The sequence below is a fragment of the Solea solea genome, chromosome 6 (assembly GCF_958295425.1).
Source record: "Solea solea chromosome 6, fSolSol10.1, whole genome shotgun sequence".
NCBI classification, from domain to species: domain Eukaryota; kingdom Metazoa; phylum Chordata; class Actinopteri; order Pleuronectiformes; family Soleidae; genus Solea; species Solea solea.
Window position 1 is genome coordinate 623,893 of NC_081139.1, and position 27,679 is coordinate 651,571.

Below are 27,679 nucleotides of genomic sequence, written 5' to 3' on the forward strand. Positions count from 1 at the left end.
TTCCAACATATAAGTCATTTATTCTCTTTATTATTGTTGTTTATTACATCTGTTCACTTGAGTTGGGAAAGAGCTTTTCAAAAATGGAAACCACATAAAGTGTTTTATTTGGTTTTGGTCTCACTCTCCCACACCAAAGTCCATGGAGAAAATCAGTGATTTAACAGCAAAGCACACAGGAGTTGTCGTACCACTAAGTTCAAATGTCTTATTTTGAAATCCTTCGTTCAGATCTACCTCAGTGACACAAAGTGACCACACGAGGCAGCGGTAGACCAGCAGCTCCCTGTGTCCCTGTGAGCTAAAATGTTGATTTTCTCAATGGGCTTTGGTGCGGGAGAGTGAGTGGTTTATAAACTTCAGTTTCCAGAAGGAAAAAGCTGTTAACGGTGAAATAAAACATTTTATTAGGTGTGTCTTTAGTTAAGTCACTAATAAGCCTTTCTTTTGTGTCTCAATACACAACCAGACTTAAAAATGAGCCTGATTGTCCCTTTAAATGTTTGATCTCCCTGTGAGAACATGATGAACTGCAGATAAATATTAAGTAAAAGTTGTTGTTGAGCAGCTTCTGTTCTCTGTCGGTGGAGGTGGTGGAATGTATGCGGTGCAAAGCATCATGGGATTGGACGAAAGGCGTTTGTGTACGTTTGAAAACCCGACATTAAAGAAAAAAAGAAAAAAACAGAAACGATGGTTTTATGGTTTAAGGTGATTAGAAATGTTGAGGGTTAAATTCTCATCAGTCATGTTTGGATTTGGAGAAAATGGCGTCCGACTCGAACTGAAGCCTTTAAAAGAAAAACAAAAAAAGTGATTTCAAACTCAGCTCAATCGCCGTGGACAACGTGTCGTTGTTTGGTTTGAAAGTCCCAACATCTGAAGTCATGTTGGTGGGGTCAGGGGTCACCGTCTGTGTCTGTGTGTGTGTGTGTGTGTGTGTGTGTCACTGCTCGTTCTGCTGTGTGTCTGTGATGGTGGAGACGGCGCCCTGGCCTTTGCTGACGTCGCTGATACACGCCCACTGACCGTCCATCGACTCCTTCCACAGCGTCACCTGCAGGTTAAACACAGAAACACACGTATTGAGCAAATAATCTGGTTGTTTTGATTATGCTTTTCCTCTGTTTAGATTAAGGGAGGATTAGATTAGATTAGACTTTATTCATTGAAGTAGACGTAAGTGAAAAACACAAAATAGGAAGAAAATAAGTGTATACATTTTAAGGATTGGGGCTGCAACTATTTTGATAACTAAAAAATTATTTATTTATAAGTTTTCTGATTTTTCCTCTTCAACTTTTGGCTGCAACATTTTATCGATTTAACAGTCAACTCTTTTGATAATTAGTTTGAGGTTTTTTTTGTTTCTTAACTTCTTAAATAGGAATGTTTCTGGTTTCTTTGCTCCGTATAACAAAGAAATAGTTATACTTGAGTACTTGAGGTACATATACTGTATGTACATATATGTATATATATGTATATATGCGCCGCTTAAATTTGTTCACATTCCTTTTCTTTCTTTCCTAAAATGTTCAAAATAAAGTTTAATCAACTGTAGTAAGGCTGCAACTAACGATTGTTTTCGACTATTTTTTTGTCCATAAAACGGGAGAAAATGTTGAAGAATGTCGATCCTGGAAATGATGATGTTTCTCAAGTGTCTTGTTTTCGTTCAGTTTCAGTGATTTCTTTGTTTATATGGAGCAAAAAAAACAGAAAATATTCACATTTAAGAAGCTGAAAAATCAGAGAGCTTGTTTAATAATAACAATAATAAAAGTTCTTCTGGTACTTACTGAGTCTAATATGGAGCAACTGTAACAAAACAAAAGTATTCTGATTCTGATTAACTGAGTAATTGCTGCAGCTTAATTGAGGACAAATAAAAAAAGACATCTTCTGACCAGCCTGTTAAAACAGTAAAACATTAAAACAGTAAATCAGGGATACAGGATATAAAGCTGATGTATGTACCTTGTTGTCTCCTCCTGACACAGCCAGTATGTTTCCAGTGATGGACCAGCTCACGTGCCAAACCACGTCGTTGAACTTATGGAGCAGTTTGGCCGTCCAGGTGTTTCCCGCCGGGTCGTCACACGTCCAGATGAAAACGCGTCCGTCCTGAAAAAACATGACAAAAACGGTGAAAACCGTGTTTCTAATGAATGAGTTCCTGTAAATCAGTTAGACTAAATCTGCGGCTCCACCTGGTGGTACAGGAGAGGAAAGATTTAAACATAGGGGTCGTCCGTTAAAAATCCCAAGAAGTGCGCATACATCTGTGCATTTAATCATCTTATTATGATTAAATGCTATTGTTATTTGTCAATTTGCAGAGGATTGTCATAACATGAATGAAATAAATGACATAAAACATAAATCATTATAGTGTCTTTTCATCGTTTTATTGGGGGACAAAAACAATCTGGAAATTATAGATGGCAAAGTTATGGCAAATAAAAGGTTGTACTTAATAGACAAAGACTGAAGAAGGTCATGTGACGACAAGAAGCTCAGCAAATGGAAATGGAAAAAAATGGACGATTGGTAGAGTTTTTGTAGATATTATCGCTTAATTAAAAAAGAATTAAGTTTAAGGTAAAGGGAAAGTCAAACCTGACCTGTGAGCAGCTGGCGATGGTGCTGGTGGGGAGGCCGATAGACGGCGCCCAGCCCACGTCTCTCACCCAATCACTGTGAGCCTCCAGCTTCTGATCCTCCTTCCACTGACCGTCCTCCTCTCTGCAGACACAAGACGACAGTCAGACACAAGACAAGGACAGACACACACAAGACGACAGTCAGACAGACAGACGACAGTCAGACACAAGACGACAGTCAGACACAAGACGACAGACAGACACAAGACTGCAGACAGACACAAGACGACAGACAGACACAAGACGACAGACAGACACAAGACAGACACAAGACGACAGACACAAGACAGACACAAGACGACAGTCAGACACAAGACGACAGACAGACACAAGGCGACAGAGAGACACAAGACAACAGACACAAGACAAGTCAGACACAAGACGACAGACACAATACAGACACAAGACGACAGACAGACACAATACGACAGTCAGACAGACACAAGACGACAGACAGACACAAGGCGACAGACAGACACAAGACGACTGCCTCTGACCCCACAGGAACATGTGTTATTAACCACCTTGGTATGTTTGGTTTTAAATGAGATAAAAATCCGCAGTCTGCTGGGACACTCTACCTTGAGTCATTAAAGCAGAACTGTGCAGGATTTTTACCCAAATTGAACAGCTTCAGAGTCATTGTGATGGTTAAAGGTCTGCCCCCTACTGTCAGAAAACACAAACTGCTTCACAGCACGACACACAAACACACAAACACACTCCTATAGCCAGGTATTGAGTATAAGAACAAGGCAGGTCATTTTCTTTGGTGAGACAGAGATGTTGAAATGTGTATTTCCCTTGTGTTTGCTCCTCAGAGAGGAGAAGGTAGGAGGGAGTGTGAGTGGCAAGTTTTTACAACAGTGAGGATAAAGAAGAAGTCACCTGAAACAGAAACTGAGACAAAGTGATGCTTTAAACCCCACACAGACGACGATCACTCGTCGTACGAGGCCGACTCAACGCTTAACTTACTTCCAGAGTTTGACCAGGTTGTCGCAGCCTCCGGAGACGAAGCGCTTGACGTAGTTTGGTTTCTGTCCCGACGGTTGATCGATCAGGCTTCCGGGAACCACAGCAGGAGCCCAGCTCACTGCGTTACAGCCGATCTGCACCGACACAGAGAGAAAACAATACGATGACAACAGAGTTGTGATGTCCACTTTCAAACCACTAATCGATTAAATGTGTCAACAGATTATGAAAATGATCAGTCACGTCAAACACAACACACCTCTGTGTGTGCGTGTGTGTGTGTGTCTCACACTCACCGTGTGTGCGTTGCTGATCTTCTTGACGTCCCACTGCTGATCACCAGTGAATGTGAGCAGGGAAATGGCTCCGTCTGAGCTGCCGCAGGCCAAGATAAGACCAAAGTCGTAGGGGCCCCAGCAGACGGAGTTTACTGCACACACACACACACACGCAGTGCAGTTAAGAGCAAGACAAAGATCTTCAGATACAAATACAGACGCGTTTGACACTCCGCCCTTTTTTATTATAGAAACAAACCTAACATTACTCAAGGGACACAAGGATAAAAAGGGGAACAATAAACTAAAATGAAAACTGTAAAAGGGTTTAGTGATAAAATTATCTCTTCTTTTCCTCCTCACAGACGAACGTGTTACTAACCACCTTATTAATGAATATGAACCGTTTAAAAATAAGGTTTCAAATCGTGAAACATTCAGCAACATTCTCTGGAGGCGTGTCTAAATCCTGAACAGAAAACAGTTTTCTGTCTTTACTCCACAGTTTGTTTCACACGTTCAAAGCCACTATTTTCAAACATATACAGAGATTCTCTGCTTCTGTTGACGTAGACCATCCACTGACCTGATGACTCGTGCCCGGTGTATTCGTACATCTTGTCCCAGGTTCCGTTCTCCTCCTTCCAGATGATGACTTTACGATCGTAGGAACAGGAAGCCAGAATGTTGCCAAACATGGGGTGAGCCCACGCCACCTGCCACACGGGACCCTCGTGGCTGCACAGTCACAGAGGAGACTCATGTAAGTCGACATCACTGTGTTTACAACTATTGTCTTTAAATAAAAACGGACCATGCAGCAACTGCTTAATACAATGTTATGATAAGTTACAGGATAATAATCCACCACTCTGTGCAAAGAGTGTGATGAAGTTTCTTTTTCCAATTCTGTTTACAATTTGATAATTTTAGAGAAGAAACAAACTAATCACACACTATTATCATCCTGAAACAAAATAAAAGGAAGATTGTGGAAAAAACGAATACAATTCTCAAGCTGCAGCAAGATAATAAGGTTTCTTACCCTCTCAGGTCTGCGACCAGTATCTGACCTCCATTCCTGACATCAAAGATCTTCACGGTGCGATCAGACGAACACGTGGCAAGTCGAGTGCCGTAATAATCCATCTGAGCATCGTGCTGGAAAACACAGAGCAACAATTCCAATGATCTGCAGGTTCAGGTCTCTTGACACGTCAGTTATCAATGTCCACGTCACACTTTTTAAAGGAGATGTGATTATTTACATAATTTATTAATATGTCTATTATTTTCTTAATTCATCTATTAGTTGTTTGATCCATAAAAATACTAAAATGTTGAGCTGTTTTTCCTAAATCTCAAAATGATAATGTTTTCAAATTGTTTTTTCCACAAACCAAAACTGCTTGGTTTGAATGATTTCTTGATCATATGGAGCAAAGAAAGCAGAAAATATTCACATTAAGAGGCTAAAAAAAACAGTTGGCGGTTTACTGATTAATAATCGAATGATTCTTGCAGCCCTACGTCCTAGTAAAAGGTGATATACATAAGTTTGCTACTGAGAAAATAACACCCTTCTTTAATTACACATGTACAAATCACAATAATCATTTTAAGAAAGATAAAATATGTGACAAAACAGCATAAAATACTGCTCTACTTCACCCCCAAAACAGTTGCTCTGTGGAAATGCATAAATGTCTAATTAGCTCCATAATATTGCACTGACAATTGTTATTTTCTGTCTGACAGATTGCAGTTTTCTCTCATTTATTTTCAGTTATATTAACTCTTTTCTATTTTATTTTCCTTACATTATTTACCTGTCTCTCTCTCTCTCTCTATATATATATATATATATATATATACATACACACCACTAACCAGAACAAATCCCTAGTATTGTGTAAACTTTACCTGGTAATAACCTGGTAATAAACCTGGACTCCTATTTTGAAAACCTGGCTCAACTATTAGCCTTGTAATAATCATGTTAACAGACTTATTTCAGCTCATATTGACAAAATATACAGTGACTCACAGATGAAACGTTACCGTTAAACAGACATTAGGATAAAATTAACTGACACTACTAATATAACTTTGTAAAACCGTTCAGAAAAAGGAAGCTAGCGTTAGCTTAGCTTCAATGAGCTGTAATACAACTTACGATCATGTCCTCGTGCGAGGTGTCCACGGTGTTGATGACAGAAACCTGGAAATCAATAAACAAAACGAATTAGTATTAATAAAATCAAAACACGAGGCAGATAATAAAAGATCGAACTTTAATGACTAGCTCCCCGCGTTTAGTATCTGAAGCTAACGGGCTCGCGTCAGCAGGGAGGAGCGGACACACGTCAAAAATCACCCAAACGTTCAGGGTTTCACCGGCGATTTTTAAATAAACCGTTATCCCACTCACCATTTCTGCGGATTAACCAAAAACCCAAATCCACAAAGTATTAATCCTAGTCTGTTCTCGGATGAATTGACCGGGTTCGCGGACCGGTCCGACGTGGCAACAAGTTCTGGGATGAGTCCGATGACTACTTCTTCCGGCGGAAACATCAAAGTCACAACAAATGGTTCCACTAACCATTGTGGACAAAATGCTATTTTGAAATGCAGTTGATTGTAAATGCACCAAATCGATGTTTGTCATCCGCCATAAAACCTCAGAAAAGAAGAACAATGATTTGATTTGAGCCGTTTTGTCACCTTTGTACTCACGCCGAATTCATTGTTACCAGTTTATCATTGTAGTTTATTCATCCACGTTCACTATAACTGGTTTACTGCGATAATGACTAAAACCTAAAAATTAAGCAAGTTCGCAATTCTCGTTTTTTTAAACACTGTCCAAGTGGATTTAAATAAATTTATTCACAAAACACACTGAAAATAACGGTTTGCTCTAGTAAATTAAGTCACAATGAGTTAAAAAGAATGTTAAATGTATTTATATTAGGATTTGGCTGAGTTAGGAGTCTGAGAAAAAGGCTTCTGTCTTTTCCCCCAAATCTCCCAACAAAATGTGTCCACACGAGGGCGCCACAGAACCGTATCACTTGTCCGTCACGTCTATTTTTATCTGAACTGACCCAGTATCAAGTTGCCCTCAGCGGGTACAGTGTTGCCTCCTCTGCCCCGTCCTCCTCCAGCCTTCGCCATGTTGTCTGTCTGAGTTTGTTGCACAAGTTTACTGTTTTGTTTTCTTTTGTTTTTCTTGCGTTGAAAACAACAAGATGTCGAACGTGTCATATCACGTGTCCAACCTGTTGGAGAAAATGACGTCTACTGACAAAGACTTTAGGTAAGACATACAGTGTGTGTGTGTGTGTGTGTGTGTGTCAGTGTCATAGTGAGATGACACTTTTTTAACCCTGAGTCATTCACTTACTTTATTTGTGTCACTTTACTATAAACACTTGTACCATATCAAATATCATTTTGCAGAGTTTAAGGGTTTAAGATTTAAGTGTATTTGGTAGCAAAAACTCTCACTTTTAATTATTCTTATTTAGTTTCAGTGTTAAAACATTATAACACAGTAACAACGTCATAAATATCCAGTTAAATCCTCAGACTTTGGAAGACAGAAACACAAAATAAGTTGCCAATTATTCTGTTGAGCAAGTCAAGTCGACCTTTCCACTTGGCCACGCCCCCTGTGATGTTTACATTGTAATGTATACTTTTTACACATGTACACAGTGCACATGCTCACATGTGTGTCCCTGTGTGTCTCTGCGTGTCTCTGTGTGTCCCTGTGTGTCCCTGTGTGTCTCTGCGTGTCTCTGTGTGTCCCTGTGTATCTCTGTGTGTCCCTGTGTGTCTCTGTGTGTCTCTGTGTGTCCCTGTGTGTCTCTGTGTGTCTCTGTGTGTCCCTGTGTGTCTCTGTGTGTCTCTGTGTGTCCCTGTGTCTGTGTGTGTGTTTGTGTCCAGGTTCATGGCCACGAATGACCTGATGCTGGAGCTGCAGAAGGACAGCATCAAACTGGATGAGGACAGTGAGAGGAAGGTGGTGTCCATGCTGCTCAAACTGCTGGAGGACAAGAACGGGGAGGTGCAGAACCTGGCAGTGAAATGGTAAACGTCCCGGTGTTTGACCTTGACCTTTGACTAATGACCTCATCATTTCGCTGTACTTCTCTCTCTTCTCTCAAATATCAACTCAATTTGACACACTGGAGCTTTAAAAATGAGAAGAACCAAGGACCTTTTGTAACTGGTGTGTTTGATTCGTAGCCTGGCGCCTCTGGTGAGTAAGGTGAAAGAGCCTCAGGTGGAGACGATGGTGGACACGCTGTGCTCCAACATGGTGTCGGACAAGGAACAGCTGAGGGACATTTCCAGTATGGGACTGAAGACGGTGATCGCCGAGCTGTCGCTGTCCTCGTCAGGTGAATGAGATGAATCCATGTCTGTGGACACTGTGGACGATTACACCGCACTGCAGAGGACGGAGGACTTAATATCATGTCAAAGACAACGTGTATGCTGAGGTTATAGAATACGGACAGATTATAATACTGCAATAATAATTAGGGCTGCAACAATTCCCATTCCACACGTGTTCCTGCTTTTTCTCCTTAAGATTGAGTCCCAGAACGTTCATTAAAAATGACATCATCATTATTATGGTCAGGATTTGTTGTTCTCGTCTCTTGACCTGCGTCGTGTCTGTTGCCAGGTTTGACTCTGACGACGAGCGTCTGTAAGAAAATCACCTCACAGCTGATCGGCGCCATGGGCAAACAGGAGGACGTGTCCGTCCAGCTGGAGGCCCTGGACATCCTGTCGGACATGTTAGGACGGTAACGGCCCTGAAAACAAACAGCAGAACACACTCTTCTTAATCCTGTTGGATTTCAGATTAAAGTATCTCCAGAATGACTAAAAAGGGTTTTTCTGTCATATGAAAACTTTGCTGGGTCACATTCCTGGTTCAGAGGTCAGAGGTCAGAGGTCATGGTTGTTGTCAGTGTGTTTATTATTTCTCTTCTCACCAGGCTCAGTGGTGCACTGGTCGGCTTTCATAGCTCTTTGCTCTCCAGTCTCCTCCCTCAGGTAAGAAACGCTCACCTCCACTGGAAGTCGTGCAGAACCTCCTCTGTTAATAAACTCATTCAAATCAGTGATTTTAGCTCACGGTGACACAGGAGCTGCTGGTCTACTGCTAAAAACACACATTTTATTTATTAGGTTGTCGATACACACTGGCCTTTTAAAGTGAAACGTTATATGATATTATTTTTGTCTTTCTTTCTGCTTGGTTGTGTTGACATTTTTAGTTTTTGTAGGTTTTTCAATCGTTTAAAATATTCAGTAGTGATTAATCACATAAATGTCCTTAGTTAACTCACAAAAACAAAGTGCAAATTAATTAATTATACTTAAAAAACTTTAAAATTTAGATTTAAAATACTTTTTCAGGTTTTTCGATGCTTTTATTGTGAAGGATTTTTCAGATCAGCAGATGTGTGGCTTTATACGAAAGAGTCCTGGGATTAAGTTGAGTTCAAAAAAGCATTAAATCCTGCGTAATTTAAATTAGCAGCGTTAAATGGAATTTGTGCGCTATTTTCACATTAACTTTGACAGCCTGAGTTTTCAATTAAGAATTTTCATTCATTCATTCATTCATTCATTCAATCATTCATTCATCACCTGTGTGCTGCTCCCCCCAGTTGACCAGCCCCAGAATGGCGGTCAGGAAGCGCTCCATCTTGGCTCTCGGTCACCTGGTGCCGTGCTGCAGCCCCGCCCTCTTCTCCCAGCTCACCCAGCACCTGTTGACGGAGCTGGCCAAGGCTCCGCCCACGTCAGTGACCAGGACGTACATCCAGTGCCTGGCGACCATCAGCCGGCAGGGCGGCCATCGAGTCGGTGAGACGCGCTTGTGTGTGTGTGTGTGTGTGTAAAGTTGATGAATCAGTGATGATTCATGATTTAGATCAAAATGATTTTTTATTTACAGGCGAGCATTTAGAAAAACTGATCCCCATGGTTGTTAAATTCACCGATGTGGAGGATGATGAGCTGAGAGAGTACTGTTTCCATGCCTTTGAAGCCTTTATACGCAGGTACACACAAACACACACACACACAATCTGGTTTCCATCACTTCAGAGGACATTGCATTGACTTAAATTCATTTCTTTGTGACTTAACATTATTCATAACTTCATCTGACCGCAGCTTCATTAAAGTGTATTCATTTATGTCCCCTTAAGGAAGACACGCCCCCATAATGTGACCGTGTGAACAGATTTAGGTCCCCACAACATAAGGAATCCCAGATTTGCACAGCTGTCTTTTGAAGGACTTTCATTGACACCCATTCATTTGCATGGACTAAACAACGTCTCATCACTAACCTTAACCTAACCCCAGTTCAAATCTCAGTCCTAAACTTAACCAGTTTCTCAGAAACAAGTTTCTGCCTATTCAGTATTGGGTTTTGGTCTCCACGGGGATTACTGGTCCTGACAAGGTCATGACAAGGTTTTGACAGAAAAGGAACGGCGTTGTATTGATTTCCATTCATTTACTACTAACTAACCATACTAACCATTACCAACTGTAATCTAACCACAGTTAAAATCTAACCTCAAACAGCTCCTCAGAAATGAGGTTCTGCATCATTAGGACCAGGTTTTGGTCTCCACAAGGATTACTGGTCCTGAACAGGTCAGAGTTTATGCCAGAAAAAAGAGGTAACAAATACAAAAACACGCACACACATTTTTCCTCTTTGTATAACTTGTGTATACTTTGGTTGATTGACAGGTGTCCAAAGGAGATGTCCCCCCATGTTGCCACGGTGACCAAGCTCTGTCTTAAGTTCATGACGTTTGACCCCAACTACAACTACGACGAGCATGACGATGACGACAGCATGGACATCGAGGACGGCTTCGATGACGGTCTGTCTGCACGTCTTACTGTGGGCAGAAAAAACCCTGAAATATCCCTTTAACACATGTCTATGCTCCGCCCCCAGAATCAGACGACGAGTACAGCGACGACGACGACATGAGCTGGAAGGTGCGGCGCTCGTCCATCAAGTGTCTGGAGGCGCTGATCGACTCGCGCCGCGACCTCCTCCTCTCCTTCTACGCCTCCATCTGCCCGCCGCTGCTCGCACGCTTCAAGGAGCGCGAGGAGAACGTGAGGGCGGACGTCTTCGCCGCGTTCTCCACGCTGCTGAGACAGACGCGCGTGACCACCAGTCACCACGGCCTGGCGTCCGACCCGGGGGCGAGCAGGGCGGAGGAGGAGGAGGAGCCGGCGGTCGCTGTGCTCAAGAAACAGGTAGAGGAGGAGGAGGAGGAGGAGGAGGAGGAGACACACAAGAGGGTTACATTTAAACAAATATATTGAAATAGTTTTTACTCTTCGTCAAAATGTTACATACAGGTGACAACACGGTAAACCTACGTCAACTCAAGTCTTCTGCTTTCTCCTCCCCTTTTTACAGCTTATTCTTCTCTCTAAATAACCTGTGTGCTGCCGTGAGATAAAATCACTGTTTTGGTGAGCGGTTGTGTCTGAAACGTTAATCTGGATTATAGAACATGGCTTCTGTGTGTGTGTGTGTGTGTGTGTGCAGGTGCCGCTCATCGTGAAGGCTCTCCACCGGCAGATGAAGGAGAAGAGCGTCAAATCTCGACAGGGCTGCTTCTGTCTCCTCACTGAACTCACCCACACTGCACCTGGAGCACTGGAACAGCATATACCTGCTTTAATCCCAGGTACACACACACACACACACACACACAGCTCCACATCCTTTGCTCCATGCTTTGCTCTCCTTCTCCTTTATTACACATTTTAATTGGACTTTTCCCCATTACTTTCCTTCCTTCCTTCCTTCCTTCCTTCCTTCCTTCCTTCCTTCCTTCCTCCTCCCCCTCAGGGATCGTCTTCTCACTGACAGACAAGTCCACGTCGTCCACCATGAGGATCGACGCTCTGTCCTTCTTCCACGTCCTCCTCCTCTCTCACCCTCCTCACGCCTTTCAGCCTCACATGCAGGTTCTTTCTTTTCTCACGACATGTCGTCATGATTCGTCACCACTGTTCTGTTTGTACTCAGTGTGTCACAAGTGTGAGTGCTGTGCTCCTCACAGGTGCTGCTGCCCCCGGTGGTGGCCTGTGTAGAAGACACTTTCTATAAGATCACGTCGGAGGCTCTGCTGGTCACTCAGCAGCTGGTCAGGGTCATGAGGCCGCACGGGGCAACTGCCGTCGCAGGATTCAACCCCAAACCGTTTGTCAGAGAGGTACGATGACTGTAATAATAATAATATTAGTTATTGTAGTTATTTAACTCCTAGGCCGTTTGTGGTATCTAGAAAATTCAAAAACTGAGCAGAGAAAGCAGAGAAATACAGCTCCTCTTGGTAGAACCTCAGGATTATGAAATGTTCAAATTGCCAAGATGGACGCCAAATTCAAAATGTCCGACCTCCTGTTGCGTTGAGACCATGGTCCCCAGAGACTTTTTTGTTTGTCTTGGGCTGTTACATGTTTCCACCAAATTTCATGAATTTTAGTGTAACTCAGTTTTGACTTTGTCATGGGGGGGCGCTACTGAGCCATTAGGCGCCACTTTTAAACATCAACATTTTCACTGGTTCTGATTTGCGTACCAATTTCCGTCCATTTTTCCTTTGCGGAGAAATAATAGAAACACTAATTCCAATAATAATGTGTATCTTTTAGGTGTTCCCTGTGACGCTGAAGAAGCTCAAAGCGACAGACATCGACCAGGAAGTGAAAGAGCGGGCCATTTCCTGTATGGGTCACATGGTGTGTCACCTTGGCGATCACCTGGGGGCGGAGCTACCGGGCGTTTTGGCGATCTTTCTGGAGAGGTTAAAGAACGAGATTACGAGACTGATGGCCGTCCGGACCCTTACGCTTGTCGCCGCTTCTCCAATAAAGGTTCAGTGTGTTTGTTTTTCAAAAACGTTGATGTGAGATTTGACTTATTTAGTCGTGTCATTAACTTTGCCTCCACTGTCCACCAGGTGGACATGTCGTCCATCCTGCCCGAGGCTCTGTCCGTGTTGGGATCTTTCTTGAGGAAGAACCAGCGAGCCCTGAAGCTCGGCTCGCTGGCCTGTCTGACCGCGCTGGTCACTCATCACGCCGCCAGCATCAAACCCGCGGCGCTGGAGCCTGTGACGAGTGAACTCCCCGCTCTGGTGGACGAGGGGGACATGCACGTGTCTCAGGTCAGAGTCGCGTTTTTAGCATCTGCCGATAATTCACGCTGAAGATTTTTACTCGAGAAACAAACAAAGAAATCCTCCTAAACTACAAGTTGGTACAAACTACAAATAAAATCCATTTACGCTGCAAAGAAACCTGAAAAAAACGAGTTAACCTGGTTCTCTGGTTCTCTGGCAAGTGACAAAGGGAGACACAGACCATAATATACACGTGGTCTGAGGAACAGGTGAAACAATCAGGGCGAGGAAACATTCACACTGGCGGGAGAAAAAGGGGAAGGGAGCAAGTTACCTGAAATGAGAGGAGATTGAAATTTCAAAATAAAACAGGAAACCACAAGACAACAACTAAACACAAGCAGCTTTCTTGGTCACGACAGGTTCTGGCCCACGGGCCGTATGTTTGACACCCCTGCCTTACAACATCACAAACACAAGTGGCCTCGAAGGACAAACTCACAAATGTGATGTCCCTGCTGTGTCTCTGTACAGGTGTCCATCTCCCTGCTGACCTGCATGACCTCAGCCTTTCCCTCCTCTCTGGCTAAGATCAGCGCGTCCGTGCTGCCCGGCGTCTTCAGACTCGTCCACTCTCCCCTGCTGCAGGGCGGCGCTCTGGCCGCCATACTGAACTTCATGAAGGCGCTGGTGCTGTCCAAAACCAGCAACACGGGCTACAGGTGGGACAGCGTTAGAGTTCACTACTCGACGTCAGCTCGGTTTTCTGGTGGGAAAAGAGTTCAGGGTTTACCCCGTGATTATTCTTGATAATAATTTGTTTTTAATGTTTTCCTTGTTGTTGTTTTAATGCTGATATGATGTCAAGCCTCTCCCTCAGGCATGTAAACATCTTTCATCTGATCATGTGACATGAAAACCTTTCCAAAAACCACAGTGCGGCTGATTAGAAACTATTAAAAATGATTAGAAGGGATTTGTCATCTATTATGAGTCAGTAAAGCAGTAAAACAGCTGCATGACTGAGCTTCTACCGACTCTGTTCTGATCACAGGCGCTCATAAATCAAGGTGTGATGTAAGAAATTGATATCCAGCAAATTAAAAATCCATCTTTGGCGCTGGAATAGACAACGTTTTGGCTTTAACTGCATCAGTACTATGTTTAAACTTATGTCATTGTGTAATAGTGAAAAAAAGCGTCACTTATAAGTCTTTCTTTCACCATGTTATTCTGTCTCCAAAACACTGCAGATATTTTAAATGTTGACCCAACATCTACAACATCTATAACATTGGTGACCAAACAGGAACAGACAGAGAAACACAAGTTGTTTGTTTCACTTGTTAAAAAGGAACTTTTTTCTGCGGCTCAGAAGCAGCTTCATCGAGTCTCAGGAAATAGAGATTTCTTTCAAGGTTCCACATCAACAACTATTCTTGGGTTGCCTGTCAATAATTATATCTCAGAAATAGCTCTAACTTTAAGTATTTTCTTTAAATTTGCTTCAAACATACATTTACTCAAGAATGACCTCAGAATTTCTTGGACTTGCAAGTAGGAAGGTCTTGGTTTGGAAATTGCAATATCTCTCAAACACCGCCAGGGAATTCTTTCGATTGTGGTATAAATGTTCAATTGGACTTACAGGTGATCTGATTTAAATGTGATGGGTGAAGGTCAAAGTTCACCCAAACACAGTCCAGCTTTGGATAACTAAGACCTGGATAAATCTCACCACATTTTTATTGGCTTGTGATCACGATTTCTCAGGAACTCCTCCAGGGAATCCATTGACTTTTGGTTCAACCATTCTATTGTTCTCAGTGGTGATCTGGTTTAAATTTGGTGGTCAAAGGTCAAAGTTTAAAGTCACGGCCACCCAGCATAATCTTGTGAATATGGCGTTTCTGGAACATTTTTAAAAATCTGTTGTAAAGTTTCACTTTGTCTAATTGACTAAAGGTTCTTTATGTGAAATATGTATAATAACTGCAAAACCTTAGCTTTTACATGGAAGTCAATGAAACGCTGTATCTAACTACCGCAATTATACCACAATCCATTTTAATTTTTAAAAATATCAAATGTATTTGGTTATTGTAGCGTGTCAGAAATGAACGGAGATTGAATGTTAAAGTGTGTTGGAGAATTTTTCACATGATAAGACAAGTGACAGTAACAGGCTTTAAGAACTTTATAAATGTTAAATATCCACCGACAACATACAAGAGAGAGCGTGTTGGTGAACATTGGTAGAAGCGCAGTCACTTCACTGGTAAAATTATCCACATGTGTAATGTCGTTTTTCTTCTTCTCTGGTTGAGATGTTTTTGAGAGGGCTGCTGAGGCTGGTTGGTGGAGGGCGGAGCAACAGACCAAAACACACACTGAAAACACAAGTTTGTGGTTTGTCGCTGGAAATTGGAACATTTACAGTCTGAATAAACAGGTTGTACCGTTGTTTATTTAAATCTCTGACACAAAGATCATTTTATGACATAATATAATACATTACTTACATAATGTACCTGTAACTGCTCAGATTTAGGTGGTGAAACTGGTCAAAGTCATAGTGGTGTCACAAAATGTGTCTTTGGTCAATTCACCATTACTGACCAGGCAGTCTGGATCTACTTGTAATAAACAGGTGCTGTGAGTTGGATTATGGGAAATAAAAGATACATTAGATACCCTTGAATGGGTTGTTGGCAGAACATGTTATTTAAATTCCTCTCCTCTCCTCTCCACAGTCAGTTGCTGAAGTCTCTCACCGAGCCGTTTCACAGATCTCACTCCTCGATGGACGGCGGCGTCATCCACAGACAGTCCTACCACTCTGTCGCTTGCTGTGTGGGTGCGCTGTCCTCAGCTTGTCCCAAAGAGACACCGGGCACCGTCTCCAGCCTCATACAGGAGGTTTGTGTGAGAAGAAAACAAACAAATTAATCGGTCACTGACTAGAACTGGATTGTAAAAATGACATGATTGGAAGTCAATGGTCGATGGACACACTTATACAATAAATCAATTCATTACTCGTGAACTTTTACTTGTACACCGGGACAGGGGCAGTAGTCCAGCTGAACGGTGTAGTCGAGCTTCAACCATAGCCTGACTTAAGTGAACATGGAGACATACCAAGTGTCTCCTATCGATTCTGTCCCTGTGCTGTTTTTTCCTGCTCCTTTACCGCTTTCCCGTCCTCAGGTGAAGAATCCCGGCTCTCCTGAGTCGGCTCGTGTCCTGGCTCTGTTGTGTCTCGGGGAGGTGGGGAGGAGCGGCAGTCTGGGAGGAAGTAAGGAGGTGCAGGGGGTCATCCTGGAGGCCATCACCTCCACCAGTGAGGAGGTAAGACATCCCTGCTCGCTCCCAACAAAACGCTTTTCCTGGACGGGTCAAGGTGTGAAAGGTGTTTGGTGCGATTTCAGGTGAAGACGGCGGCGTCCTGCGCGTTAGGCAGCATGGCGGTCGGGAGTCTGAGCGACTACCTGCCCTTCCTTCTGAAGGAGATCTCCACCCAGCCACGCAGACAGTACCTGCTTCTGCACTCCCTCAAAGACGTCATCAGGTGTGTCTTCATCTGTGTTTGTCTCCGTTTAGCTGCTCTTCCACCAAAACCTGGAACTATAAGTGTTTCGTAGAACTAAATGTTTCCTGCAACTTTCACAAGTCAAACAGGAACCCTTTTGGAGGGGAGGAGGATTTACCGAGTACTTCCATTTACAGTGCGTTCTACTTGTAGTCTGAAGTCGAATTTTCTTCTCGGAGAAACTGCAACAACATTGACATGGGATTCCATGAACATGATTTATCTCACCTTTTCTTGATGAATACTAACCCCCCCCCCCCGTCTCTAGTGCCTGTCCAGCATCTAGTCTCTCGTCTCACGTGGAGTCTATCTGGGCGTTGCTGATCCATAACTGCGAGTGTCAGGAGGAGGGAACCAGGAACCTGGTGGCTGAATGTTTGGGAAAACTGACCCTGGTCAACCCTGCGCTGCTCTTACCCAGACTGAAACAGCAACTAAAAGCTGGTACGACGTTAAACTGTGGTCATAGACTGTCGAATGAAGGTGGAGGGGGCAATACATATTTTGGATTGCAAAAAAGAAAGAGAAAATGAGCTTGCAGTTGATTTATAATGTTAGCAACCAATATCTGCAACCAGCAGAGCTGCCCCCTGGTGGCCATTCAACATATTTTCACTTCTTATATGAACCTGCAAGATTACGACCATTTATATATAGTCTGATGTAATATGAGTGAAGATTTTTTTGTTTGACTTTAAATTGTAACATAATTAAAACATGAAAAAACAATGCCCCCCGGTGGCTCTTTGAGAGAATACAGTCTTCAGACACTACCACATTGGCTTCACTGTCTGGACCCAGAAATTGACGTCCGTTTTTTGTCCAATGTCCATTTAAGTTCCATCTCAGGTCAATTAGTTCACATTATGCTGAAAGGTTATTATGGAATAATTATAGTTGATAGCAGGGGGGAAACAAGTAATAATAGCCACCAGGGGGCGTCTTTGCACACAGAAAAACTCAATATGAAGTGAAGCCTGTGAAACTGAGCTGAATTTTAAAATCATTAAATCTCAAGCACGAGTTTCACTTCACAAATCTCATGACTTACAAAAAACTACTTCATCTAAATTTGTAGTTTTCTCTTGACGTCAACAGCTACATAAAAGACAAGAAAATATCTTCTAGATGTAAATGTATTTGATAGAACACAAAGTTTAATCTATGACGAATACAAAGATCAAATACATGTGATGAAACGTAGTCTTTTGTATTTGTTTCCAGGTTCTCCTTTGACTCGCAGCACAGTGGTCACGGCTGTCAAGTTCACTATTGTTGATCATCCTGCTCCTATAGATTCACTGCTGAAGGACTGTATAGGTAACACACACCTTTTATTTATCTAATATTAATTAATAAACATGTGAAAAAGCTCCACGAAAAAGAAGCTCAATAATTTAGACAAAACAAACATAATAAACAGTTGTTGAATACAATTAGTAAATTGTTTCAAATTAAACCAAAAATAAACCAATTTAATAAGAATACCAAGACAGAAGATATTAGATATAAATATGGTAAAGTGTAAAAAGGTAAGAAACATTTTTACACCTCCACTTATGTTTTTATAAAAATGTATAATGATTAATTTTTATTTTTTAAACAATTGTATTTGTAATTTAATCTGAGATTATTCAGGAATTTCACAATGATTAAATTGCTTAAATTGATTGGAGTGTTTATTTCACCTCAGCACAAAGTCAAAAAAGCTGACGCTGATGTCAGGTTGAAATAATCGGAGTTCATTAAATAAAGTGAATATCATGAGTTTAGTGTGAAATTTCCCATTTATCCGTCTCTGTCTCTCTCTGACAGGTGATTTCTTAACGACCCTCCAGGACGGAGACATCAACGTGCGCCGCGTCGCCTTGGTGATGTTCAACTCGGCGGCTCATAACAAGCCGTCACTGATCCGCGGTCTGCTGGTGAAGGTGCTGCCTCACCTGTACAGAGAGACGCAGATCAGGAAGGACCTCATCAGAGAAGTGAGTCGCCTGGAGATGATTCTGTTTCATTTCTTTGAGATTAAAACGTTGTACAACATTTCCGTTGGATTTCAGAGGCTGTGATGTCAAGGAGGAAAGACTCGAGTGCAAGGGAAGGGGGTATATATGTATACACAGACAGGGGAAAGACAACTGGGCACAGGTGAAAAACATCAGGGCGGGGCAGACGCTGATTAAAGGCGGGAAACACAGAAGAACAGGAAGTGAAGCTACCTGAATCGACACAAAATAAAACAGGAAACACAGACAAAACTGAAAACCATCCAATAAAAGACATAGCTCAACCAGCAGAGCTGGATGTTAGAGATTCAATTCAGTTCAATTTAATTTGTATAAAATCACAACATACATTATTTCCAAGGAAGAAATCTCTGACAGAATCTGGCAGTATCTGCCCAGACAGGTTGTGGTGAAAGGAGAAATGTGGGACAGAGGAGAGGTGGGGGGCAGAATGGGGGGAGAGAAAGTGAAAGAGGGAGGCGAGGTAGAGACAGACAGCAGTTTATACGAGTTTATACAAGCAGTAGCATCGATGTCCTTGAATCTGCTTTAAGAATCTACCTCAAGCTCTGTTTTTCTAAAGTAATGAGAGGATTTTTCCCTCTTTCAGCGTTTTTTATATTGGTTGCATTTTCCATAATATATCTGTGATGTTCTTCATGCCGCAGGTGGAGATGGGTCCGTTCAAACACACGGTGGACGACGGTCTGGACGTGCGTAAAGCAGCGTTCGAGTGCATGTACACTCTGCTGGACAGCTGCCTGGAGGGACTGGACGTCCTCAACTTCCTGGATCACGTAGAGGAAGGACTCAAAGATCATTATGACATCAGAGTGAGTGAAAAAATACACAAGTCTGGGATAAAATAACAAATCTCAGACCTCCTAAACCCATATTTAGCTTATATCCCAGCCTCCTTACGCGAGATAAGTTCAACTTCACCCATTTAAATCAGCTAACTCCTACTTTCTTTCTTCTACCTACTTTGTTGCATATTGGAGCTTTAACCAGATTGAAGTGTGTGTTTGTGTGTGTAGATGTTGACCTTCCTGATGCTGGCCAGACTCGTCTCTCTGTGTCCTGCTGCGGTTCTGCAGAGACTCGACAGACTGGTGGAGCCGCTCAAAGCTACCTGCACCAGCAAGGTACAGTTCTGGAACACAGTGAGTCTCAATCACGGGGTCACGACCCAAAGAAGGCTGAATGTATATGTTTTAAATAACATTTGAATAATTTACTTTATCAAACATTTCTTGGAAATGACTTGTGATATTAGGTCTATTAAGATAGTAGGGATCAGATATGAGGTTTGCCATCTTGAAAACATGGGTCCCCATCTGCCCCTGGGTGGAATTATCGTAACTAGAGGAAAGTCGACCATGTCACCAAATCACTCATTTGACCCGGACCAGTTATCAACCATCTCTTCCGTCTCCTGCAGGTGAAGGCTGGTTCTGTGAAGCAGGAGTTTGAGAAGCAGGAGGAGCTGAGACGCTCCGCCATGCGCGCCGTCGCCGCCCTGCTGGCCGTGCCCGAGGTGGAGAGGAGCCCCAGCATGGCCGACTTTGCCAACCAGATCCGAACCAACGCCGAGATGGCGTCCATTTACCAGAGCGTACAGGGAGGGGAGGGACACTCGGAGAGCATGGACATGAGCTAAACACTGGACAATCATCATCATCATCATCATCATCATGTTTTTTTATTAACGGTTTAAAGATACAGATCAAAATTTACATTTTGAATTGTATCTAAATCTGCTTCAGTCTATGACATCTTAAGAATATGTTTACCACTTTATCTCACTGTGAACTGAAGTTTGTGATGCTCTGTGATCTGGGAGCTGTTCACGCTTCCAAACCAAACCCCACAGAGAAAATCTGTGATGATCCACTGCTGCCTCCATCGGTAAGTTCAAATGTTATTTTGTGACTTCAATGTTTGAAATCCTTTGTTTAGATTTAGTGAAGAGACACAAACTTACCAAACAAGGCAGCAGTGAAAGAGCAGCTCCTGTGTCCCCACATGCTAAATCGCGATGTTCTCTATGGAGTTTGGTGCAGGAGCGTGAGCGGTGTAAAAACTGTCTTATTCTTCATGTATTGTAGACTTGAGTAAGTGTTGATTTTGAGTGTTGATCATTGTGTCCCTGTTGGGAGTTTTCAGTGTCGGAGTTTCACCAGAGTTCATACACACAGTGCAGTCAGCACCTCATACAACCTTGCATCAAAAAAACTCAACTATCCCTTTACATTTGTCACTGATAAATAAAACGGTTTTAGCACAAAGGTTTCTTCATGTTTATTGGTAAAACCAAAACACTGCTCTTGTAAGTATGTTGGTCCAGTATCTGACACGTGTGGTAAATGTGCTGAGATCTTTTTACAAACCTTTTTTTTTTTTACCTTTAATGTTCTTGGATTCTAATCAGGTTCATGCATCAACAGTGGAAACTTGTTTTCTTCACCACAGTTGAAGCCTCATCCTATCACAGTATCACATTTTGAAAGCACTTTGTGTGCATCACAATATGCTAATGTTTACTTTCCTTAAATGTTTTTTTAGAGAGTAGATTAGATCAGATTATAACTGCAGACGTCTTCAAGCCCATGCTCACGTAGTACCCTTTTGGAATAATACCAAAATAACCGGCTTGGCTGAACTGTACCATGATGAAAATACAACATTCGTACCATCTCCAGGCTACCTGGGTACTGAGTGGAACTCCCTCTTGTCCTTTTGTCATTTCTGTGCCCCACCTCTCCTCTGTTGCCCATTTTTCCTTTCACCCCAACCTGTCTAGGCAGATGACCGCACATCTTTGAGTCTGGTTCTGTCAGAGATTTCCTCCTGTTAAAAGGCACTTTTTTCTCTCCACTGATGCCTAGCTCATTGTTCGCTCATTGCAGTATTTCCAGGTGGGGGTCACTATTGCTGTGTTTCCATCATGGTACGGTTCGGGGTTGGGATATTTACACCGATCGCAAGGGAGTGGCGTTTTCTTTCGCCCAATCAGCTGACTGTCTAGCTCCGGCTTGAGCATACCATTTTACTCTGGTACCCCAAGGGAAGGGTGCCAAAGAATGGAATTACAGGTACTATTCCTAGTATTATTTCTAATTGAAATGCCAAAAAACACGGTGGAAACGGCCTGAATATAACCCATATGGGATCCACATGGACATGTTGGCTTGGTAATGATTTATCATTAGGTTATTCATTTGGTGCTTCACAATTAATTAACAATTATATGATGAGTTATAACCGATATCCCTCATGTGGTCTCACTATTTGGCAAGATCCAGTTACTGCTGATGATGGATTCATGCTGTCTTTTCCCTGTCATGCACGGACAGGCTTGTTGACTGTTGCATAGAGAGGATCCTCTGTGGCTCGTGACGGTGAAACGTGGGTTGTATTGCCGTTGTACCTCACGGTGGAGTATTCACAGGCGGCGGCGGTGCTGGGTCTGAGCGCCACAGCTTTGTCACCGACTCCACTGGAGCCATTTTGAAAGTGGATGGTGGCGTAATACAGCGACATTTCGTCATTTGCATCTTCTCCTGCTGGTGTGTGGAGGCGCTCCTGCATCTGCTCACTCACATGATCCTTTCCAGAGAAGAAAGAAAAAACAAATACAGTGAGGACATTAAAAAAAGAAGTGTATGAACGACCAAACCTACCAAAATTAAATGGAGAAATAAATAAGGTCTAAAATGTATATATATATAAAAATGTATTATTTATGGAGGTCTATCTGTATTTTAGGCAAAGTGACGTTTATGTGATAACTGAGATGCATTTATAAAACACAAAAATAAACACGTAAATATAAAAATATATATAATATATATATATATATATATATACTGTATATTTTTGTATCATTAGTTCTTTGGTGTTCCAGGCAAAATGGAAGTTTGACTTGTGTTTGTATCACAGGCATAAACGTGTGACATCACCGTGGTTTTAAGAAGAAAGTGTACTTTTGTTTAAAGTACCTGTCTGTGCTGCTCTGCTGCTTCTTTGTTTCGTCTGCTCACTGGATGTAAAAGTTGCAACAGGAAGTAAAAAAATGAGAGAAGTAAGACTAGATTCAAATCAACATATGAAAAAAAAGAGTCACTTTAGGTGAAGCTCCAGTTATAAGAAATAAAAATGTGTTTTACGTTTGTAGATGGAGATCAGAACGATCCCGAGCAGCAGCGCGACGACGGTGACGATCACAGGGACCAGGACGGCTGTTTCAACTCCAGAGGTTTGTGAAGGGGGAACTGCGACATGGTAACAAGACACACATTCATCATCATCATCATCATCATCATCCTCCAGAGCTGCCTGCTTAAAGGCAGGATTTTGGCTGTAAAAACCCTAATGAAGTTGGGACGGGACAGGTGACGTTGTGTTCTGACAACAGAGCAACAGACCTAAAGCACACAGGCAAAGCTTTTTGCCTTCCCCTTTCTCTCGGGCCTACACTTCTTTTGTAGACATCATGCCACCAAAGAGGTCACCCACCAATCTTGTACCCAAACCTACGCTCTTGCCTGGTCCAAAAAAGACTGGGAAAGTTGACGAATGCTTATGGAGCACCTGTTTGGAACATTCCACAGGTGAACAGAGTTAATTAGAAACAGTTAAGTGTCATGATTGGGTATAAAAGGAGCATCCATCCCTGAAAGGCTCAGTCATTCACAAACAAGGCTTGGGCGACGATCACCACAACAACGTTTCTCAACGTACAATTACAAGGAGTTTAGGGATTCCAGGGATTTACAGTCCAAAGTAACATCTTGTCTCTGTAGTGTTTTCAATTGAATAAAAGTCAAAAAGGATTTGCAAATCATTGTATTCTGTTTTTAGTCACGCACACAATGCTAAACGCCATCGGTATCGGGGTTCGTAATAACATAGGATCAACATTTTTTTGTCATTCTCACTTTGGAACTTCGGGAAGGAGGAAGTGGACGTGGTTGGAGAAGACGTGGACGCTGCTGGTGACCACGGTGAAACTGAAAGGTAAACACAGTGCGACATACTGTTCACACCATAAAATACTTTCATCAAATACCAATAAGCAGTCAGTTTAAATGGAAGTGGACAGGAAAACTAGCCTCAATGGATTTATAACATCATTGAACTTTGTTCTGAAGAGTTTCTCGGAGGAAAATACCAATTGTATGCTGTCAGTGACAAATGTGTTGCCTATCCTAGCTCTAATATCAGTACATATGAGAGAATACCACACTCACAAAGTATTGGCAGCATCAGAGGTCGAGTGTCTGCAGTATAAAACAACATGACTCACCCACATTCATGTAGAATCTGTGGAAGAACCTTCTTTCACTGTCACTGAGTCGCCCGCACCAGTACGTCCCTGTGTCATGTATCGTCACATTTCTCACCATTATGGTCATATTTCCCGTTTTGCCCCGTGTCATGGAAAACCTCCCGTCAGCCGCGTTGGCCGTGCTGAGTATAATTTGACACGTCGCTGGATCTTCGCCTTTACAAATGACCACCTCAGTGGGAGAGTGTCTGGTGTATTTGCACCAGTAGGTGACGTTTTCTCCAACCTTTGGGGATTTTGTGAAGGTTGTTACAGCTGTAAACAAACAGAGGTGAAATCAAGCATATGGCTGCCATCTTAAAATATGGTTGTATGAGGTAGTGACATAGACAGTGCTGACTGTGTTGTTTGTGCCCCGTTTGCCCCCTTGAGTCACAGACACTCGAAAACAAAACTGTGAGCAGCACATTTATGATATGTTGAGATTATTTTAGATGCTTTATCTCACTGGAAACTGGAGTGTGTAAAACGCTCATTCTCCCACACCAAAGTCCATAGAGAAAATCAGTTTTAACTTGTACTGCTTGTACTTGTTGGTGTACTGCTGCCTCGTGTGGTCAGTTTGTGTCACTGTGGTAAACCAGGGCAAAGGATTTCAAACACAGAAGTCAGAAAAGAACACGTTTGAACTCACTGATGGAGGCAGCAGTGGATGTGTGTGGGGATGTAAAATCACAGATTTCCTCCATGGTATTTGGTGTGGGCAGGGAAAGATTTCTTTGGTTCCCATCACTGTGTACGTGTGCCACATTCAACCACATTTAAAAAAACCTTCAACTATCCCTTTTAATTATTCACCATGATTTCTGTTTGACGGAACACTCACTTTGAACCTTGAGCTGAAGTTTTTGCAGTGAAAGTTCTGGATAATATTTGTTTTTGAAGCCGCACCAGTAGACACCAGCGTCCTGAGAGGACACATTGGTGATGGACAAGCTGAAGCTTTGAGCGTTGGTGGCTGTGAGAGTGAACTTCCCATTTGACTTCACTGAAGATTGTGTCATTTCTTCACAGGTTGATTCTTGCTTCTTGCAGAAAAACCAGGCTCTTTGACCTGACTTGCCATCCTGTGTTGGGTAGCTGCATGAGACGGTGGTTTTAGCCATGGTGTATGTTGTTTGGAGCAGATACGGACAGACTTCTGTAAAAACAAAAAAGGATAAAGATTCATTTAACATGCTTATGTTGAAGGCCCTGTTGTTTGTCTGAGTCTGAGTTTGTCATGTATTCTCGTCCATGTCATTTTATTGTGAAATTCCCTCTTATTTTGAAGTCTTTTTTGTCCCTTGTCTGTGTGCACTTTACTTTTCCCCTCTGTGATTAGCCAACCTCAGCTGTTCGTCGTCTCCCTAATTCCTCAGTGTATATAAACTCTCCCTCTTCCTTTGTCTGATCGCGAGTTTGTCTTCGTCCGTTGTCAGGGTGACATGTACCGAGCTGTTCTCTCACCGTCCAGTGGGATTTATTCTGTGGATTCGTTGCACCTCTGTGCTTCAGTGGATTAGTGTGGAACTCTGTCTTGACCGTGGATCTCGCACCAACGGCTTCCTGCCATCTATTTGAGGATCCTCAGGTTTTGTACCTTTGCCTCTGTTTTTGACTTTGAAAATAAACTTTGTTTCTTGCCATCTGGGTCCAGTCCTGTGCGTCACACACATTAAGTCCAATTTAAGTCCCCATTACTTGTGTCACTGTCCGAACCAAGTCCTGAATGTCAGAGTATGAGTCCGGTTAAAGAAGACTTTGTTGAGTCCAATGTGAGTCATCATCAAGAGGCTGAACCAAGTCCAATTCAAGTCCTTATTACTTGAGTCAGAGTCTGAGCCAAGTTTCTAAAGTTTCAGTCTTGGTCTAAGTCAATAAGGAATTTGACAAGTTGAATTGAGTCAGAGTCCCGTCCCCAGTGATTGAGTCCCAGTGGTTAGGGTTATTGAACAGTCTAAATTAACTAAATAAAGAAGAGTCTGAGCCGAGTCCCAGTCTGAGTCATCAGCATTACTTGGCATCACCAAAGACTTTAGTTTAATTTTGAATCTCAAATCGAAGTTAGTTTGAGTCATCATCCAGTCCTCGATGACTGAGTTTGAGTCAGAGTCACTAAAGAAGAGTCTGAATCCAGTCTAATTTCCTCATTACTTGAGTCAGAGGTGGTCTAAGTCAGAGTCCTATCCTCAGTGACTGGGTCCCAGTCTGAGCTACCAAAGAAGAGTCTTAATCAAGTGTAAATGAGTCAGAGTCCTCTCCCCAGTGTTTGAGTCCCAGTCTCAGTTATCCGCCTTCTTTGGAATCACCAAAGATTTTAGTATATTTTGAGTCCCCATACTTCAATACTTAGTCTGAGTCATCATCCAGTCCTTGATTATTGGCTTTAAGTCACCAAAGAAGAGTCTGACTCCAGACTAACTTGAGTCATTAGTTGAGTCAGAATTAATCCATTTACATCCAAGTCTGAGTCACCAAAGACGTCTGTACTGTTTGAAGTCAAGTCCGTTAGTGGAGTCCAGGTTTATTGGAGTTGAGTCGACTCACCAATCCTCGTGTCACTGAGGAAGAGTCAAAGTTAGTCTGAGAGTCTAGTTCCCAATGTTGGAGTGTGAGTCACTGAGGAAGAGTCAGAGTCAAGTCAAATGAGACTCAGTGGATAATGGCAACTGACGAATATATAAATAACATTTTCTCCCATCAGATATTTTATGATATAAAGTATTTATATGGTAGTAGATGTTAAATTATTTCAGAAAAAAAATCTTAAATATTTATATTATTTTACAAAATATAACACATTAACAGATTAGAACACGCCTCTCTTTCTTACCAACGGGACTGCAGCTGTATATCCCAGCATCCTCTCCTTCCAGCTTTGTGATAGGAAATCGGAATTTTTCTGTGCCATCATGTTTTAGTTCAAACACGATACTTGAAATATTCTGGGCTTTGGCAAATTTACATGTGTACTTAACCCAGGTATGTACACAGTTTCTCCGTTCAGACAAGGCCAGGCAACCTGCAAACCAAGCAAAAATAAGGCTTTGCATCATACTTTAACAATCCCAATATTTCTTATTTCATTTTTTTATTGATTCTTTGTTCAACCAGGGCTGATTCCGATACTAAACGTCACCTGACTGACTCACATCTACATGATCACAAATTCAGAATATTAGTTTTTAAACATTGGTAAAGCTGTCGCTGATATTTAATTTAATTTCATTTCATTTAAGAAACCTTTTTAATCCGTAATATCACTGATCAGACGTCGTTGATCTCTTTACCTGATGTCAGCCAGAGGACGAGCAGAAGAAAGAGCTTCATTTTGTCGTCCGTCCGTCTTCACACTGAACTTTCTTGCGTCTGTGCCTCTTTGTGCTTGTTGGTGTGTGAAGAGCTGCGTTTCCTGCATTTTTATTTTTCTGTCACCAATCTGCTCTTATCTGCTTCCCCTTTCTGTCCTCCCCAGGGTCTATCTGAGGCTTCGCAGTCGCGGTACAGCATTCTACCCTTTAAAATTGGCAGTATCATACGTGAATAAGTAAAAATAGTGAGATGAATATTTATTCAGGGCGCTTTGGGGAAGTAAAGTTTTCCATTAGTTGCTTCACA

The 27,679-nt window shown here is 42.3% G+C and overlaps 3 protein-coding genes across 3 annotated transcripts; 1 reads left to right on the plus strand and 2 right to left on the minus strand.

Annotated features, from left to right (window-relative positions):
* On the minus strand, positions 1-6,504 carry sec13 (SEC13 homolog, nuclear pore and COPII coat complex component). The gene is made up of 9 exons (XM_058632792.1): positions 6,354-6,504; positions 6,099-6,143; positions 4,968-5,083; positions 4,509-4,660; positions 3,941-4,074; positions 3,645-3,778; positions 2,628-2,748; positions 1,981-2,127; positions 1-1,057 (listed from the first exon to the last, which is right to left on the minus strand). Exons 1-9 carry the CDS (start codon positions 6,354-6,356, stop codon positions 947-949), a joined length of 963 nt encoding a protein of 320 aa, XP_058488775.1. The 5' UTR covers positions 6,357-6,504; the 3' UTR covers positions 1-946.
* Positions 6,505-7,055: 551 nt separating this feature from the next.
* On the plus strand, positions 7,056-21,017 carry cand2 (cullin-associated and neddylation-dissociated 2 (putative)). Its single transcript, XM_058632215.1, has 24 exons — positions 7,056-7,244; positions 7,877-8,020; positions 8,180-8,334; positions 8,625-8,748; positions 8,944-9,001; positions 9,622-9,820; positions 9,912-10,017; positions 10,724-10,860; positions 10,938-11,248; positions 11,547-11,688; positions 11,853-11,971; positions 12,067-12,219; positions 12,662-12,883; positions 12,970-13,176; positions 13,666-13,853; positions 15,885-16,050; positions 16,342-16,482; positions 16,563-16,702; positions 16,992-17,167; positions 17,948-18,043; positions 18,539-18,708; positions 19,398-19,562; positions 19,767-19,874; positions 20,171-21,017. The coding sequence occupies exons 1-24, from the start codon at positions 7,177-7,179 to the stop codon at positions 20,387-20,389; spliced, it is 3,714 nt and encodes a 1,237-aa protein (XP_058488198.1). The 5' UTR covers positions 7,056-7,176; the 3' UTR covers positions 20,390-21,017.
* Positions 21,018-21,898: 881 nt separating this feature from the next.
* Positions 21,899-27,429, minus strand: LOC131461170 (CMRF35-like molecule 8). Its single transcript, XM_058632217.1, has 8 exons — positions 27,352-27,429; positions 26,895-27,083; positions 24,906-25,220; positions 24,038-24,334; positions 23,670-23,741; positions 22,899-23,003; positions 22,731-22,771; positions 21,899-22,338 (listed from the first exon to the last, which is right to left on the minus strand). The coding sequence occupies exons 1-8, from the start codon at positions 27,389-27,391 to the stop codon at positions 22,072-22,074; spliced, it is 1,326 nt and encodes a 441-aa protein (XP_058488200.1). The 5' UTR covers positions 27,392-27,429; the 3' UTR covers positions 21,899-22,071.
* Positions 27,430-27,679: the final 250 nt, after the last annotated feature.